The sequence below is a fragment of the Rutilus rutilus genome (assembly GCF_951802725.1).
Source record: "Rutilus rutilus genome assembly, chromosome: 21".
Lineage (NCBI taxonomy): Eukaryota > Metazoa > Chordata > Actinopteri > Cypriniformes > Leuciscidae > Rutilus > Rutilus rutilus.
Window position 1 is genome coordinate 12,875,469 of NC_140226.1, and position 16,696 is coordinate 12,892,164.

Here is a 16,696-nt window from a genome sequence, read left to right on the forward strand (position 1 = left end):
GGCTGGAATGGGCTACAAGACCATCAGCAAGAAGCTTGGAGAGAAGGAGACTTGTTGGTGTGATTATTCGGAAATGGAAGAAATACAAAATGAAAAATCAATCGCCCTCGGTCTGTAGCTCCATGCAAGATGATCATGAGAAAGGTGAGGGATCAGCCCAGAACTACACGGGAGGAGCTTGTTAATGATCTCAAGGCAGTTGGTAACACACTCAAACTACAATTAGTTTGCCCGCAAGGTCCCCCTGCTCAAGAAGGCACATGTTCAAGCCCATCTGAAGTTTGCCAATGAACATCTAGTGATTCATAGAAGGCTTGGGAGAAAGTACTATGATCAGACAAGACCAAAATTGAGCTCTTTGGCATCAGCTCAACTCGCCGTGTTTGAAGGGAGATAAATGCTGACTATGACCCCAAGAACACCATCCCTATAGTCAAGCACGGAGGTGGAAACATTATTCTCTAGGGCTGTTTCTCTGCTAAGGGTACAGGACGACTTCGCCGTATTGAGGGGCTGATGAACAGGGCCATGTACTGTCAAAACTTGGACGAGAACCTCCTTCCTTCAGCCAGAACACTGAAGATGGGTTGTATTAGCTCAAGAAGAAGCACATTAAGGTCATGGAGTCTCCTAGCCAGTCTACAGACCTTAATCCTATAGAAAATCTGTGGAGGGAGCCGAAACTTTGAGTTGCCAAGCGACAGCCAAGAAACCTTAGGGATTTTTGAGAGTATCTGTAAAAAGGAGTGGACCAAAATCCCTCCTGAGATGCGTGCAAACCTGGTGACCAACTACAAGAAACGTCTCACCTCTGTGCTTGCAAACAAAAGTTTCTCCACAAGTACTAAGGCATGTTTTGCTTGGGGATCAAATATTTATTTCACTTACTGAAATGGAAATCAATTTATAACCTTTATCTAATGTGTTTTTTCTGGATTTTATGGATGATATTCTGTCTCTATCCGCTAAAATAAACCTACCATAAAAATTATAGACCCTTCATTTCTTTGTAAGTGGGCGAACTTACAAGATCAGCAGGGGATCAAATAATTATTTCCCCCACTGTATGTAGCTTTCTAACAGAGTTCATTGTAAAGCATTATCTATTGTGAAGGGCCATTTCATTACGGTTGTTGTAGCGCTGTGCTTGAAGTACCGTGTCTATTAATGGGTAGGTATATATGGGTGTAACGTCTTCAGCTAGTCAGCCTAAGATCCTTTTCATCTAAACTGGTTATATCTCTCAAACCTAGTAGTGAACGTTTTATGAGCAGAAGGATATTCATCTGGACATTCATCTGGACAATCACACAAAGCCAAAGCACAACCAAAACAATGTTCTTCTGCAAAATGCAGAAGTTTTTTAACTTCTCTTTGTTTTTTAACCGCAAGAGGGCCAAAAGTTACATAGTGCACTTTAAAAAAAAATTAAGTTAAAGCATTTGGGGTCAGTAAAATTTTATTAATTTTATTTTATGAAAAAAAAAAAAAAAAAAAACATTTGTCAAACATTCTACAAAAATATTAAGCAGCACAACTGGATAATAATAAGAAATGTTACTTGAGCAGCAAATCAGCATATTAAGGCCAATTCACACTGCACCGACAGACGGCTACAGACACTTCCTTGAGTTCTGTCGGATCGGTGTATTACCTCTGTCGGTGTCTGTCGGCGTCTGTCGGAGCTTGTTTTCGCCGACTGAACATGCCGAATTGGCGAGAAGTGACGTACTGTAATCAGCCGATTGTCCGTGTTGGTCGGTGCAGTGCGAATTGCCCTTTTGAATGATTTCTGAAGGATCATGTGACACTAAAGACTGCAGCAATGGCTGCTGAAAATTCAGCTTTACCATCACAGGAATAAATGACATTGTATTACAATAAAAAAAAAAAAAAACTGTAATAATATTTCACAACATTATTGTTTTTCTGTATTTCTGATTAAACAAATGCAGCCTTGGTGAGCATAAGAGACATTTAAAAATCATACCAACCCCAAACTTTTGAATGCTAGTGAATATGCATATGTTGTGGAAAAAAGTAAACAAAAAATCATGTTTACAAGTGCAAAAAATCCTTGTACTAGTCTCAGATTTATTATAATAAGGTCATCTATGCAACATTTAAAAGCTCTTAACATTTAAAAATGAAGTACTGGATGTCACACAGCAGGACACAGTTCTCATGTCAGCCACCCAAAAGCACCATTTTTTTTTTTCCTTTAAAGGCAAAATGATTGTCTAGGGGTTGTTAAATGCTTGTGGAGAGTTTAGACTGGGGGTGTTTTAACTGCCTTGCACTGGTTTCACTTCATAAAGCGCTGCTGCAGCGATGGCAGGGGGCTGGAGTCCATGCAGCGCTGCAGACAGGGACTTTCCAGGGTCACTCATGTGAGAGGCTTTTGAGGGCTGATATGTGAAAGCCCATTGTGTTGCGTTTTACAACAGCAAAAAGCACAAGCAATACCCATGCCTCAGCATCAATCATGTGCATGACCTAAATTAGAGATTGTTTATGGCTATACTGAGTACTTTGTTTTTCCAAGATGTAGTGTATAAAAATGTCCCTTTCAGAGACAGTGCTTGGAAATGTAATGCTTTTCCTATGCGTGAGAACGGCGTTTGCAAACAAACATGACTGTTCTTTCTGGAAAATGGAATTTCATAGGAGTCGCTTGCCTTGTGACCTTGTGTCTTCAGTTGGACTGCTTTCACGAGCTTGCTAAACCGGGGACCCGACAGACACATGAAGGAACATGTGTTGGAAAGCCCCTACATCATGGCTAAATGTGGAACTAGACAGGATCACATGCTTTTGACATCTATAGACCCCACAGCCTGAAAAAAGCATCAGTCCGGACAACAACATCATCTAATTCAGGGCCAGACTCCACTTAATACGGAGCTCAAAACTGCATGGAACGTCTTCTAATTCTGGACGACTACACAACTTGCCTATCACGTAGTTGCAGCCTATTTAGTGCCTGGCAGAAAGCTGCTTTAGTTTTTAGCCTATGTGTTTTTATTATTATTGTTTTCTCATTTCCAAGGCTGAAATGATCTAATAAGCATTTTTTTTTTTTTAACGGCTGATGTTCAACATGTATAACATGTTTAATCAGTCATGTAGAAAACGATCTCGTATGTATAGGACGCTATCGCCATCTAGTGGAGTCAAACGGCACGAAATAATAAGACCTTACTTAACTTCAAACCACACTTCCTTTACATAAAGGGGAATTTCATACAAAACACAGGTCATATTTCACTGCAAAATCGAAAAAAACAAGAAAAAATTAAACCATTTTTAAGGCCATTATAATTATTTGTGACATGATTGTCACTAAACTTAAGCACACTTACCCCCAAAAGTCTGATTATATATATTTTAATATAATACATTTTGCTAATATGTTATTAATATTTGTTAACACATATTTCATCATTGAAATAATATACTATGTTTTTCATTTATTATGAGAATGAAACCTTTGTATGGGGTGGGGCTTATGTCAGTGCTATTTTAGTATTATGTACTACAAGGCATTTATTAATATTTTGAATTTTAGCTTTTACTTTTATATTTTCAGTTTTAATTTAAATTGTGCTTTTTTAAATTTTATTCATTTTTTTAAAAATCTTTTTATGAAGCTTTAATTTATTATTTATTTTTATTTCAACATTAGTTTTAGTCATTTTAGTACTTGAACTTTAGCTTATTTAAGTTAGTTTCCAAGGAAAAAAATTTAATAATAAAAAAAAAAATCTATATTTTTTAAACTTCCATTCAATATTCCAAGAAATTATTTACAATAGTTTTAGTTTAGTTTTAATTATCAATAACAACACTGGCTTAAATGTTGATTTTATCTATATATCTATAGATCAAATTAACATTGGTTAATTACCTCAGACAAAAGAAGGGTATAATATAGCAGACAGACCTCTGGGGTGGTTTTGTAGAAGATGTCGCTTCCCTCTATCACTTTTTTCATCACTTCATCCTTCAGCTGAGCATACTCTTCCTCAGTCAGTTTAATGGATTCCAGTGACGCCTTGCAATTTTTGCACTCTCCACTAAAACACAAGTTATATCCACACCAATACTCTAATAAGAATAGTCTTTATGATCATTGTATTTAATTCAAAATTCAAAATTAAATTAGAACCTGGGGGCGACGAATGAGAACTTCCCACTCCATTTCTGATCCGGTAAACTGTGCAGATAAAAAAATAAAAATAAAACAGTTAAAATAAAGATCTACAATAATGGAATGAAAAACATATACATAGTATAATAATAATAAGGTTAGAAAATTATAACACCTTTAACATGATACAATTATTATAACTTATATATATATATATATATATATATATATATATATATATATATATATATATATATATATATATATATTAGTTATAATAATATATAAATAAATTAGGCAATTATTCGCCTGTAACATAAGTTTGTAAATATATGTGTGTTTACACATATATATATATATTAGGGGTGTAACGATATTCGAACCGAACCGAAAAACCGCGATACACCACCCACGATACGAATCGCGATACTCTCATGGCGTACCGAACACGCCCGCCCCGCCCCCTGCTGCCCCGGCTCATTGGACCTCATGTCTTATGTGTACACAACGAATACAGCGTTGTTGCCTAACCACCATTAACCACATTTAATCGCAATAAGCTCAGTGTTTTGTTACTTTCGATAATAAGCAAGGTGTAATCTTTCAAATTCTGTCTATTTGATCACGAAATTCAAATATTAAATGTCGTTTTGGCGCTCTTTGATGTGGCGTGACAGATCACCGTAGTAGGATGGGCTCCTCATTTAAAGCGGCAGCGCGGAGCGCGAGTAAACGCGATTCTTTTCCTCAGTTACAGAATAAACATGAATGGACACCTGAAGGTTTGGTGAAAGATACAGTATACTTACTGAAAAGCATCATAACTCGTGTAATCGCTCAGTCAGTGTTTCAACAGCGGAAATACGTCAATAAAACGCTTAGTTTTTCCACATAGCTTTATTTAACAGTAAACGTTACCTCAGGCAAGTCATTCAGTGTCCACAGCTTGTTGGTTTGCTAAGGAAATGAACTCTTTCACTAAATAAATGCACTATATTAGCCTATATATTATATTTTACTTAACCTGTTGATGACATCTTGATTATTTAATGTCTGTTTAAAATATCTGTCATGAAAATGACAGCAACTGTGTAAATGATTATATTTCAATAATAAATTAGAGTAAAAACATGTTAATGTAAAAACTGCCTTATGTGCAGTTTACATGTTTTCATACAATTTGTTACTTGAGTGTTGATTATTATTATTATTATTATATCTAAAAATAAATAGCAACTGAATTTAGGCTAAAAGTCTAGGCTCTGTTGTTAAGCTTTAATGCTATAGTAATGTGCAAGTAAGGGTATAGTTTACAGCATTAGCAGATTATTTTTTTTATCCTTGCGAAACGTTTACTTGTAATTGAATTAATTTAAAGACAAGAACACAATTTGTTAATTAAAGCACTGTTTAAAAAAAAAAATTTTTTTTTAGCTTTCTAAACACCCACTCCACCTAAATGAACCGAACCGAACCGAGACGTCAAAACCGTGGGACGTACCGAACTGTCAGTTTTGTGTATCGTTACACCCCTAATATATATATATTTAGATTTGTGTGTGTGTATACATACAAATCCATATACATATATATATATTTTCTTTTTTACAATTACCTCTCAAACCAAGCTTTGATAGTTTTAATCAGCGGCTCCTCTGGGTAGATTTGATTATCTCTCATATATGACAGGACAGAAAAGAGTTTGTCCTCCTGTCCACGCTGAGTGATGCCGCTCTGAAACAGGCACTGCCAGGTGTCCTGATTAGGTACGATACCCTGTTCCAGGAGCTCGTCGTACAGCTTCCAGCTCGTCTCAGTGTCTCCATGAAGTACTGCCCCAGTGATGGCATCACCATAGTTCCTAGGAGACGGCAGGAGGGCCTTTTTCATACCCTCCAACACGCCAAGCGCCTCCCTCCAACGTTCAGTTTGACTGAAACCTTTAATAAACAGGGACGAGGCTCCAGTGTCAAGAGTCTTAAAGCAAGTTCTCATGATGTCGTAAGTGTCAAATACCTCAGAGTGGTGCCCAGCTGTGACACACAGCTTTAGATACCTCAAAAGGAGTTCGTAAGAAAGGGTGCCTTTGTCTTGAACCACGTACGCCAAGAGAGATTTGGCGATGTTGACATCTGCATTAGCCGCCAGCAGTCCTTCCATCATTTGCAACTCGAAGCGCTCAGCTTTGGAGGAACCCTCTTTGAGTTTTGCCCATTCTGATGTGGTCAGCGGATGGTCAGGAAGGGCAACTTTTAGAGATCCTCTGCCTCTCGCAGGTGTATTATTTGACAGCTCTTCTGTATCAACCCCAGCTCGCTTTTTCATATATTCAGCAGTTTTTTTGGCCGTTCCAGCTGCGAATACTGACTTTGGGAATGCAGGCCTTGTTCTAGGAGTGAATCCATTTTCTTTGGTAACTTGGCTGTATAATTCTGCTTGTTTGTCTCCTTTTGTGCTGTAAAGTTGTATGTTTGGATTTATGATAAACCTGACAGCAAGCATAATGTTATGTTGTGGCAAACCAGCCAATGCAGGCCTGAAATACAGAGGGTTGACAACCCATGTGCATAGATGCTTCATGCAAGTCCTTGAATTTGACACAAGAGGTCCCATTTCCTAACAAGTCTACTATGTTACTCAGACTATGCACTACTTTAATGGTTATTTATGTAAATGTCCCGCCACAAACAAATGTGCAACATTAAGTTTTACTGATCAACACATATACAAAACACATTAACTTTTTAATAATATATTTACCTAAAAATTAATAATTATTTTCACAATATTCAGCAACTTATCTGTTAAAGAAATGTCCTTCTGTACTTAAAGCACACAATAGTGAGATCCTCGATATCGCATTATTTTCATTTAAACGCAATTTTGTCGAAGCAATCATCGGTATTTTGAACAAGAACATCTAGCTTACAGAATCTAGTCGAAGGTTATTGAATTCTAACCAGAAAGCAAGTTCATGCCAGTGCGAGCAGCCATTCACTCTCATGTGTTGTCGCACTTCAATTACGTCACTCGTGCGCCTCTCGGTCAGAGATGTAAACAGTTGATCAACCGCCTAGCCTTCTCGAACATAATTACAGTTTGATTAATAATCAGTTTTGAGCTGGTCAGTTTAAAACATATTATGACCGAGTAAAGTTAAGAATGGCAAACGACAAAACCGCACATTGGAAAGATTTACTGCGAAAAAGACTCGCTTCTGCTAACCAAGGTCGGTGAGATTATGACTTTATCTAATCAATAACTATATAGATTTATTATAGTGAGTTCAAAGAGAGAAAATGTATATAAATATTATAACATTTATATAGAAATCTCCCAATCAATGGGTAACGTATATCCATCTATTAGGATTAAAAGTCGCTTGCGAAATTGTAACGTTGTTTTACTTTAATAACGCCATTATATTTGATGAAAATTTTGTAGATTATGACTAACGTTATACTAAATATTATTTTAGGGAACTGATTTAATGTACTCGGCCATTAGTTACAACAATTACTATAGTTTGTTGTATAGAAACCATAGTTACCCTACCCATGGTGATAAATGAAAACCGGCTAATATAATTTCCATATGTAATAAAATATTGTAGTAAAAACTTTTGTGTTAACTTACTCAGAAGTTTAGTATTTATCCAATATATTAAAACATAAATAATATGGACATTAAAATGTATTGCAAAGTCGGAATCACCCTGGTAATGAGCAGTGTTACATATTCTACAGTGTATTAAAGATTACTGTAGTAATTACTCTCTCTAAAAAGTATTGGATTACTTATTGCTAATTACTTTATAAATCACATATCAACCTCGACCAGTTGAACAATACAAAGATAAACACGAACCTGCAATTTTAATTATTTTAAATAAACAGAATACAATTGGATAAATTGAACTGACATGTTACATTAAATGTTAATTAAAAATTACAGTAATTAGATTACTTAGTAATTAGTTAGGTACACCCAACACTGGTAATGAGGAGCCATCCATGGTTTTGCTCATGCTTACTATGATTTAACTATGAAACTAAGCTGGACATAAATATTCATGCTTAATACCTAAATAAATACGGATGAGGATTGTACAGTATGAATAATCATAATGTGTGGGTTAATTGTATTGAACAGATGGCAAAACAGAGGAGGAGAAGAAAGCAGAGGAAACTGAACTGTTCACCAAGTATTACACTGAATGGAAAGGAGGGGGGAAAGGAGAAGGTGACTCATTTAAACACATCCCACGCTTCTACTACAGGGTGAGTTGTTCTAGGTTTAATCAGTAATGAGAATACAGTGTTGTCAGTGGTTGTAGTATATTATATCATATTAACATTTTTACAATTACATCCATTTATCATAGTCTGACCTATCATTACAATGATAAATGTCTTGAAGATATTAATTTGAGGGTCACCACTGACTGAAGCTGGCATAAAGTGCTCCTCTTTTTCATATTGTTCATCAGCTCACATTACCGTTCAAAACTTTGGGTCATGTTTTTGAAAGAAGTCTCTTGTGCTTACCAAACCTGAATTTATCTGAGCAAAAATACAATAAAAACAGAAATATTATTACAATTTAAAATAACTGTTTTTATTTTAATATATTTTAAAATGAAATTGATCCCAGTGATGGCAGTCTTCAGTGTCACATGATCCTTCAGAAATCATTTTGATATGCTGATTTGCTGCTCAACATTTATTAGTATTATCATCAGTCTTGAAAACAGTTGTGCTGCTTAATATATTTTTGCGGAAGGGATTGTTTGAAGAATAGAAAGATCAAAAGAACAGCATATATTTGAAATAGAAATCTTTTGTAACATTTTAAACGCCTTTACTGTCACTTTCGATCAATTTAATGCATTTTTGCTCAATATAAGTATCAATTTCTTTAACGTCCCCCTGTAGTCAATAATTTTATCCCTTAAAACTCATCTTTGATCACCAACATGACATTTAAACGTTTTTTCCTTAAACCATTTTATTTTCATGCCTTAAAATAGCATGAATGTAACATTACACCCTTGTCTCGTTTAATATACGCGGTTCTATGAATATGCAAATTAGCTCCGCCTCCACTCATTCACACCAGCTCAGAGATCCACTCATTGGTGATCACAGGTTGACGTGATTGGTTACAAGGTGACGTCAGGAACACCGGCGATTTCAAACCGCGTTTTTGAGACTGTAGTTTTAAATGGTGTTGACTTATGAATTTGCACATGATTTGTCTTAAAGCATATTAAAAACACCACATAAACATATAAACAACATTAAAAACTTGATTTTCACCACAGGGGGAACAATCTTACTGACCCCAAACTGTAGTGTACGTACTACCTTCTTAATCTTAACTTCATAATATTTCACCTCAGCTTCCTGCAGAAGATGAAGTCTTGCTGCAGAAACTCAGAGAAGAATCGAGGGCAGTGTTTCTCCAGAGGAAAAGCCGGGAACTATTGGACAATGAAGAGTTACAAGTAAGAGAGCGTTGTATTGGTTCCGTGTCCCAAACGAAACATTCGTTATCAGCTTTTGAACATGTCTGCGTTTTCTATTTCCTCTTCTAAATGTTTTTTTTTTTCTTTCCTACAGAACCTTTGGTTTCTTCTCGATAAGCATCAAGTGCCGCCCACGACCGGTGACGAGGCCATGATCAGTTATGAGAGTTTCCTAAAGGTTGGAGAACAAGCAGGCGCCAAATGCAAGTAAGTGCATCATTGAAAAGTGCAGTGACCAATTAGTATCACTCGAAAACCATGAGTTTATGAGCTGATAACTGTATTCTAAGTCGATGTAATTCGTAGGTGGACAAAGCTTATGACTCACTGAGATGTTTGTTTCACAATCATTACACCCCCATCAGGCTTTTCTTCACTGCCAGAGTCTACGCCAAACTACTTCATAATGATCCGTATGGGAGGATATCAATTATGCAGTTCTTCAACTATGTCATGAGAAAAGGTAGTTATAAATTCTGTGATGTGTGTTCTCGTTGCATCCTCGTCTTATGACAGCAGTTAATTATGAGTATTTTAGATCTTTTAGTTGATTCTGAACACTATAATACAGATGTGTAGATGAATCACGGTTTCTTCTCTGGCAGTGTGGCTGCACCAAACCAGGATTGGTTTGAGTCTTTATGATGTAGCAGGTCAGGGTTATCTTCGTGAGTCTGTAAGTAATCGCTGTGAAAATCACAGTATGCACAATATCTTCTTAGGAGTAAAGCTGTATTGTTTAAAGGAAAGACTTCAGTGTGTGACTGTTTCTTTCTGCAGGATTTGGAGAACTACATCCTAGAGTTAATTCCCACACTCCCCCAACTAGATGGCCTGGAGAAATCCTTCTACTCGTTTTATGTTTGCACTGCCGTTCGCAAGTTCTTCTTCTTCCTTGATCCTCTACACACTGGTAATTCTCCTGTGGTCGTGCTGGTTTTAAAAATTTTAATTGAATTGAAACCTTTAAATTGAAGTCAGAGCACCTGCAGACATCATTCAGATTTTACCCTGTGGAAAAAACTGGAATGAAACGAATCATTCTAATGTTTTGTATTTGCTCTGCAGGAAAGATAAAAATTCAGGACATCCTGGCTTGCAGTTTCTTGGATGACCTACTTGAGGTAGCGTACAGATTCTCACTCAAGATAACCTATAATATAAACATATATAATAATATCTATATACTCTCCTGTTCAAAAGTTTGGGGTTGGTGAATACTATCTATCTATCTATCTATCTATCTATCTATCTATCTATCTATCTATCTATCTATCTATCTATCGTTCTGTCTGTCTGTCTGTCTATCCATCCACCCTATCCATCCATCCATCCATCCATCCATCATCTAGTTAACAAGCTATTTGAAAGTTTTCCTGTGCGAGTGACCTGCAACATTAAAGGGTTAGTTCACCCAAAAATGAAAATTCTGTCAGTAATTACTAGGGTTGCAAAGGGGCGGAAAATTTCCGGTAAATTTCCATGGGAAGTTAAGCTGGGGAATTTTGGAAATATTCCATATTAGAAACTTTCCATGGGAATAATGGGAATTATGGGAATTAATGGGAATTTAGGGGAACTAACTGGGAATTAATTGTAATGTAACCGATCATTGTATCATATCCAAGCATAAATATAAACAGAAGTCATAAGAAAACATCCATGCAAAATGTTTTCAACAGATATTTCAACAGATTTATTTGTAAGTAGAACAGAACAAGTTTTAATTATTTTGAAAAACAGCCACATGAGGTAGCTAGCATCTGCCTTATGTGGTAAATAAAGTTATGCTAGCTTATTTAGCATCTAACTTATCAGCTTGCTATCTAGATGAATACATTTGTATGTGATATTTGCCATTTAAACATTTAATAAATATATTTCCCCATAATATCATCAAAACTTACTTCACTTTGTTTAGTCCACAGGCTCAAATGTGTGCCTTCAATAGTCTTGTGCTTTGGGCTTCTGTACATGTGATGGAGGCATGCACAGTGCCAGTAGGGGGTGTGGTCTCAATAGCCATGCAGTAAGCAGTGTGCTATGTGCATGTGATTGAGGAATGGCATGGATATTCAAGTGTATTTGAATGGCATCTGTTTGTTTTAGTCAAGATTATGCTAAAATATACTTTCCTCAACTATATTTAAGTTCCCTATGAAGAGCCAACCCTCAACTTTGAAAATTCCCAGTTTATTCCCATAAATTCCTGTTAATTCCCTTAAATTCCCATTAATTCCCATGGAAAGTTTACATCTTTGAAAATTCCCAGAATTTTGCAACCCTAGTAATTACTCACCCTCATGTTGTTCAAACCCCGTAAGACCTTCGTTCATCTTCGGAACACAAATTAAGATGTTTTTGATTAAATCTGAGAGCTGGATCACTCCTCCATGAGGCTTCTAAGACATTATAACTTGCTGGCCCAGAAAATGCATTAAAGACATCGTTAATATAGTCCAAGTGACTACAGTGGCTCAATCTTAAGTTTATCAAGCGACGAGAATACTTTTTGTGCGCAAAAAAAACGTAGTATAACTGCGCAGCGCATCTGTGTTGTACGTCACACGTAGGCTCACTATTGGCTGACGCTGGTCGTGTGTGTGATGCGTGTGACGTACAACACAAAAGCGCTGTGCAGTTATACTACGTGAAAAAACTCGAGGCCCAGATAGAAGGAAATGAATAGTGGAATAAAGTCGTTATTTTTGTGTTTTTTTGCGCACAAAAAGTATTCTCGTCGCTTTATAAACTTAAGATTGAGCCACTGTAGTCACTTGGACTATATTAACGATGTCTTTAATACATTTTCTGGGCCAGCAAGTTATAATGTCTTAGAAGCCTATGGAGGAGTGATCCAGCTCTCAGATTTAATCAAAAATATCTTAATTTGTGTTCCGAAGATGAATGAAGGTCTTACGGGGTTGGAACAACATGAGGTTGAGTAATTACTGACAGAATTTTCATTTTTGGGTGAACTAACCCTTTAAGCTAATCAGATTTATTCATTTTTAGCTTCGAGACGAGGAACTATCAAAGGAGAGCCAGGAGTCCAACTGGTTCTCTGCACCTTCTGCTCTTCGTGTTTATGGTATGCCTGCAAAATACACTTAATCAGTGTTATAATATAATGTAAGTTATAAGTTACATCTCATATGCTAATCGTCATATTTCCTATTTACAGGACAGTACCTTAACCTGGATAAGGACCATAATGGGATGCTCAGTAAGGAAGAGCTGTCTCGCTATGGCACCGGAACTCTAACTAGTGTTTTTCTAGACCGTGTCTACCAGGAATGCTTAACCTACGACGGTGAAATGGTATAAACTTTTGGCTTAATTAATAATTTGCATCACAGTAAGAGTGTCCCTTAAGACAACAAACAGTAGTATTGTGAAATATTACAATTTAACACAGTGACCGTTTTTAAATTGTTTTAATATATTTCAAATGTATTTTATTCCTGTGATGGCAAAGCTGAATTTTCAGCATCATTACTCCAGTCTTCAGTGTCACATGATCCTTCAGAAATCATTCTTCTAATATGCTGATTTGCTGCTCAAGAAACATTTCTTATTATTATCTTATTATTATTTCTTATTCTTATTATGCATGTAATTTTGACGTAAACATTTTCAGTATCTAAAAACATAAACATGCATTTCTTTTGTTTTAATTTAGGACTATAAGACCTATCTAGACTTTGTGCTGGCTCTAGAAAACAGGAAAGAGCCTGCAGCCCTTCAGTATATTTTCAAACTGCTAGACATGGAAAACAAAGGCTATCTCAACGTATTCACCCTCAACTACTTCTTCAGGGTAAGTAGAGGTGTTTGTTAGCTTTTTTGATTTTATATATATATATATATATATATATATATATGTAGAAACTAACCTATTCATCTGTGATATCAGGCCATTCAGGAACAAATGAAAATCCATGGGCAGGAGCCAGTTTCCTTCCAGGATGTTAAGGTAAACTGCCTTTAGCGTTAAAGTCCATTCCCATTTATCAGCAAGTAGAGAAATAGTAATTTCATGTTGCTATACGATGACAGTAATGTATTATAATTCACTTTTTTCTGTCTGTTGTCTACAGGATGAAATCTTTGACATGGTGAAGCCCAAAGATCCGTATAAGATCACACTACAGGACCTGGTGAACAGCGGTCAGGGTGATACCGTCACTAGTATCCTCATCGACCTCAATGGCTTCTGGACTTACGAGAACAGAGAGGTGCTGGTGGCTAATGACACTGACAGCAACACAGCTGATTTAGACGATACATGACATCCCTCTGTATAGCCAAGCCAAGTTGTGCTATGGGACCCTAACCCTCAGCCAAGAGCAATACACAGAATAGCTCAGTTGTATATGGAATTGTTTATTAAGTAATATTATGTACAAAACAAACTGTATTTTTTCACCTACATTATAGAAAGGTAGGTGTATTTTCACCTACATAATACAAAATTATTGTACACAAATAAATTACACACTCTTCAAAATGAAATGCATTTGTTTGTGAAAGGGGGTTGCATTCAAAGCCCATGGGTAAAGCACAAATATTTAAAGCAAGAATATTTAGTTAGAAAAATAACTGTTTGAAAGAGTGGGTCTACACATCTGACCATTTACACTACCTTCAACAACTCATCAGTAACATAGAAATCTCTAATATTACAACTAATGTCTCAGCATCTTCAGAAATGTTCGATCCATGCAGTTTTTAATGTGTTTAGCAGGCTTATTAGGTGTTTATAATTATTAAATTGTACAATGAATTGTTGTAGTGACTAAAAGAGGTTTTATGTATGGCTTTATAAAATGATTGTTAAAATAGTTCTGCGTTCAAAGCAGAACCATTGTCAGCTATGCATAAACAACATGTTACCTTCATGTTCAACTTCCATGTATGATAAACTTTAATCCCCAAAAAAGGAAACCAGCACACCTTTCGCCTACGGTAAATATGGTAGAACCGTCTAATATTCTCAATCCACTGAACAATATTTTAGGAGGGAATGGGTGCAGGTACTTTATTTGCATCAGGTGTAGCATGTGATTCCTGCTCCAGTTCAAAGGTCACATTCACAAAAGAAGCAGTTGCTTCTGGTTGCTCAGTCTTTGCCTGCTGGCCCTCCTGATTGTGCTGTTCGTCAAAACGACGTTCTGCCTCCTCAGAGAGATGGTTCTCCTCCTCTTCTTCTTCCTCCTGCGGATTACACGTTATTAGGGTCTCACAAGGCCAAAGCTGTTCAAATCCCTCAAGAGTACACAAGTATCTGTACATGCTACTTTTGAGAATATCAGCTGATAAGTGAAGGCTGAAGAATAGTAATACTGGTGCACATACCTCCTTCTTCATCCTGTAGTACTCATCAATTGCATACTGATATTTTGGTGTTGTGATTCCCAGCAGTGAGGCCATTCTCTCTCCAAGATAGTCACAAACTGAAATATTTGGGTCAAAATGTTACATTTGAACCGTTTTCGTAGAACAAAATGTCACTGGAAAGAGATTCGTTACCTGAGACGGTTGAGGTAGCCACTCTCCACATTTGGAACCAGACGTATGGACCCCAGGTCAGCTTTGCCTATGATCAGAGATGCAAAGTGACTATAAGTTTAAGATGATAACTGAAACTACATTCATATTTGATGATTTGATGCTACTCACCGGATCCACAGTCCTTAAAGTGTTCTTTTTCTCCAGTTCTTCTTCCTCCTCTTCATCAGTACTGTACTCCTCCATGGTTTCACCACTTGCAAAGTAAATTGTTCTGCGAGGAATCTTTGGCTGCTTTTTGCCCAAATCTCCAAGTTCCACATTTTCAAAGTCTTTCACCACAGTTGAACTCTAAACCAGCAGATAAAGAACATTACACACTGTGATAGATAGATAGATAGATAGATAGATAGATAGATAGATAGATAGATAGATAGATAGATAAACAGCACACATAAGATAGATAGATAACATTTACATTATATTATTATATAATATATCGTTATTATTGTAATATAAATAACATTATATATTTAGAGACTACATGATGTCTATCAACATATCAGGTTTCCTCGGTAGACAAAGATGCAACGAACAAGGAAATAGAATGACATATGTCGACTGTAGTCTATAGCAAAAGAAAGTATGTAATTCCAAGGCAACTGCTTATTATATTTAAAAATGACTTTACCTTCTCTGTGTCCATAGTTTGTCCCAGAGACACGTTAACGTTTGTGAGGTACAGTGACAGTTCAGCCATGTCTTCTTCAGCCTTTTCTTTCTGTTGCTTTCTTCGAGCTCTTCCTTCTAGCGGCGTCAACCAGGAAGTGACGTCACATGTAAACAATTCCATTTATTTAGATCAGAATATCATTTATTTGATAAAATACGTTAACGCGCTGACAAATTTACATAAGGCGTCAACAATATAAATGAACATATATACAAAGTTATGTTAAAAGATGTTTTATTCCCTAACTCCAGCATTCTGTTGAATGTGAGTTGATATAGAGATCTGTGTGAATTTTTTTTTTTTGCTTCAAATGGGTTTAGGTTTTGTTTCAGTGTAGTTTCAAGCATTTGAAGTTCTCTCATTTTGTCGTTTTAGTAGTACAACAATTATAAAAAAGAAGATGAAAAAAGATTCTTTATCTAGCTGAGACTCTTTATAACCCGATACAAATGTATACTGAAGTATTTTGGCTACACATCATAACTTCAACTGCATAAGCACACTATTATACTTTAATTTCATGTTCAATTTTAGGCATCATCACATGCCACTGCTTCTTTTCTTCATTCAACCTTTAAATTTTTTTTTGAGTTTTTAGCTCCAAAACTCTGGAATAGCCTTCCTGATACTGTTCGTTGCTCAGACTCGCTCTCCCAGTTTAAAACTAGATTAAAGACGCATCTCTTCAGCCAGGCATTCATATAATATTTTTAATCTTACAGTTAAATCCTGTCTCTAGTTCATAAACGCCAGAGGAGAACTGGCCCCTGACTGA

General features: G+C 36.3%; 3 protein-coding genes across 3 annotated transcripts in view; 1 reads left to right on the forward strand and 2 right to left on the reverse strand.

Annotated features, from left to right (window-relative positions):
* Positions 1-7,182, reverse strand: part of prorp (protein only RNase P catalytic subunit) — a 20,589-nt gene extending 13,407 nt beyond the window's left edge. Inside the window, exons 1-3 of the mRNA XM_084393939.1 lie at positions 5,766-7,182; positions 4,169-4,216; positions 3,944-4,076 (exon numbers count right to left, since the gene is read on the reverse strand). Coding sequence (XP_084250065.1) covers positions 3,944-4,076; positions 4,169-4,216; positions 5,766-6,763 — 1,179 coding nt within the window. The 5' untranslated portion in view covers positions 6,764-7,182. The remainder of the gene's footprint in view (positions 1-3,943; positions 4,077-4,168; positions 4,217-5,765) is intronic.
* Positions 7,130-14,054, forward strand: ppp2r3c (protein phosphatase 2, regulatory subunit B'', gamma). The gene is made up of 13 exons (XM_084393940.1): positions 7,130-7,379; positions 8,303-8,430; positions 9,552-9,656; positions 9,772-9,884; positions 10,043-10,140; positions 10,283-10,353; positions 10,458-10,590; positions 10,746-10,801; positions 12,693-12,768; positions 12,862-12,998; positions 13,360-13,497; positions 13,594-13,653; positions 13,778-14,054. Exons 1-13 carry the CDS (start codon positions 7,313-7,315, stop codon positions 13,967-13,969), a joined length of 1,374 nt encoding a protein of 457 aa, XP_084250066.1. The 5' UTR covers positions 7,130-7,312; the 3' UTR covers positions 13,970-14,054.
* Positions 14,048-16,025, reverse strand: fam177a1 (family with sequence similarity 177 member A1). The gene is made up of 5 exons (XM_084393941.1): positions 15,880-16,025; positions 15,360-15,539; positions 15,210-15,276; positions 15,036-15,133; positions 14,048-14,894 (listed from the first exon to the last, which is right to left on the reverse strand). Exons 1-5 carry the CDS (start codon positions 15,946-15,948, stop codon positions 14,694-14,696), a joined length of 615 nt encoding a protein of 204 aa, XP_084250067.1. The 5' UTR covers positions 15,949-16,025; the 3' UTR covers positions 14,048-14,693.
* Between the last annotated feature and the right edge of the window lie 671 nt (positions 16,026-16,696).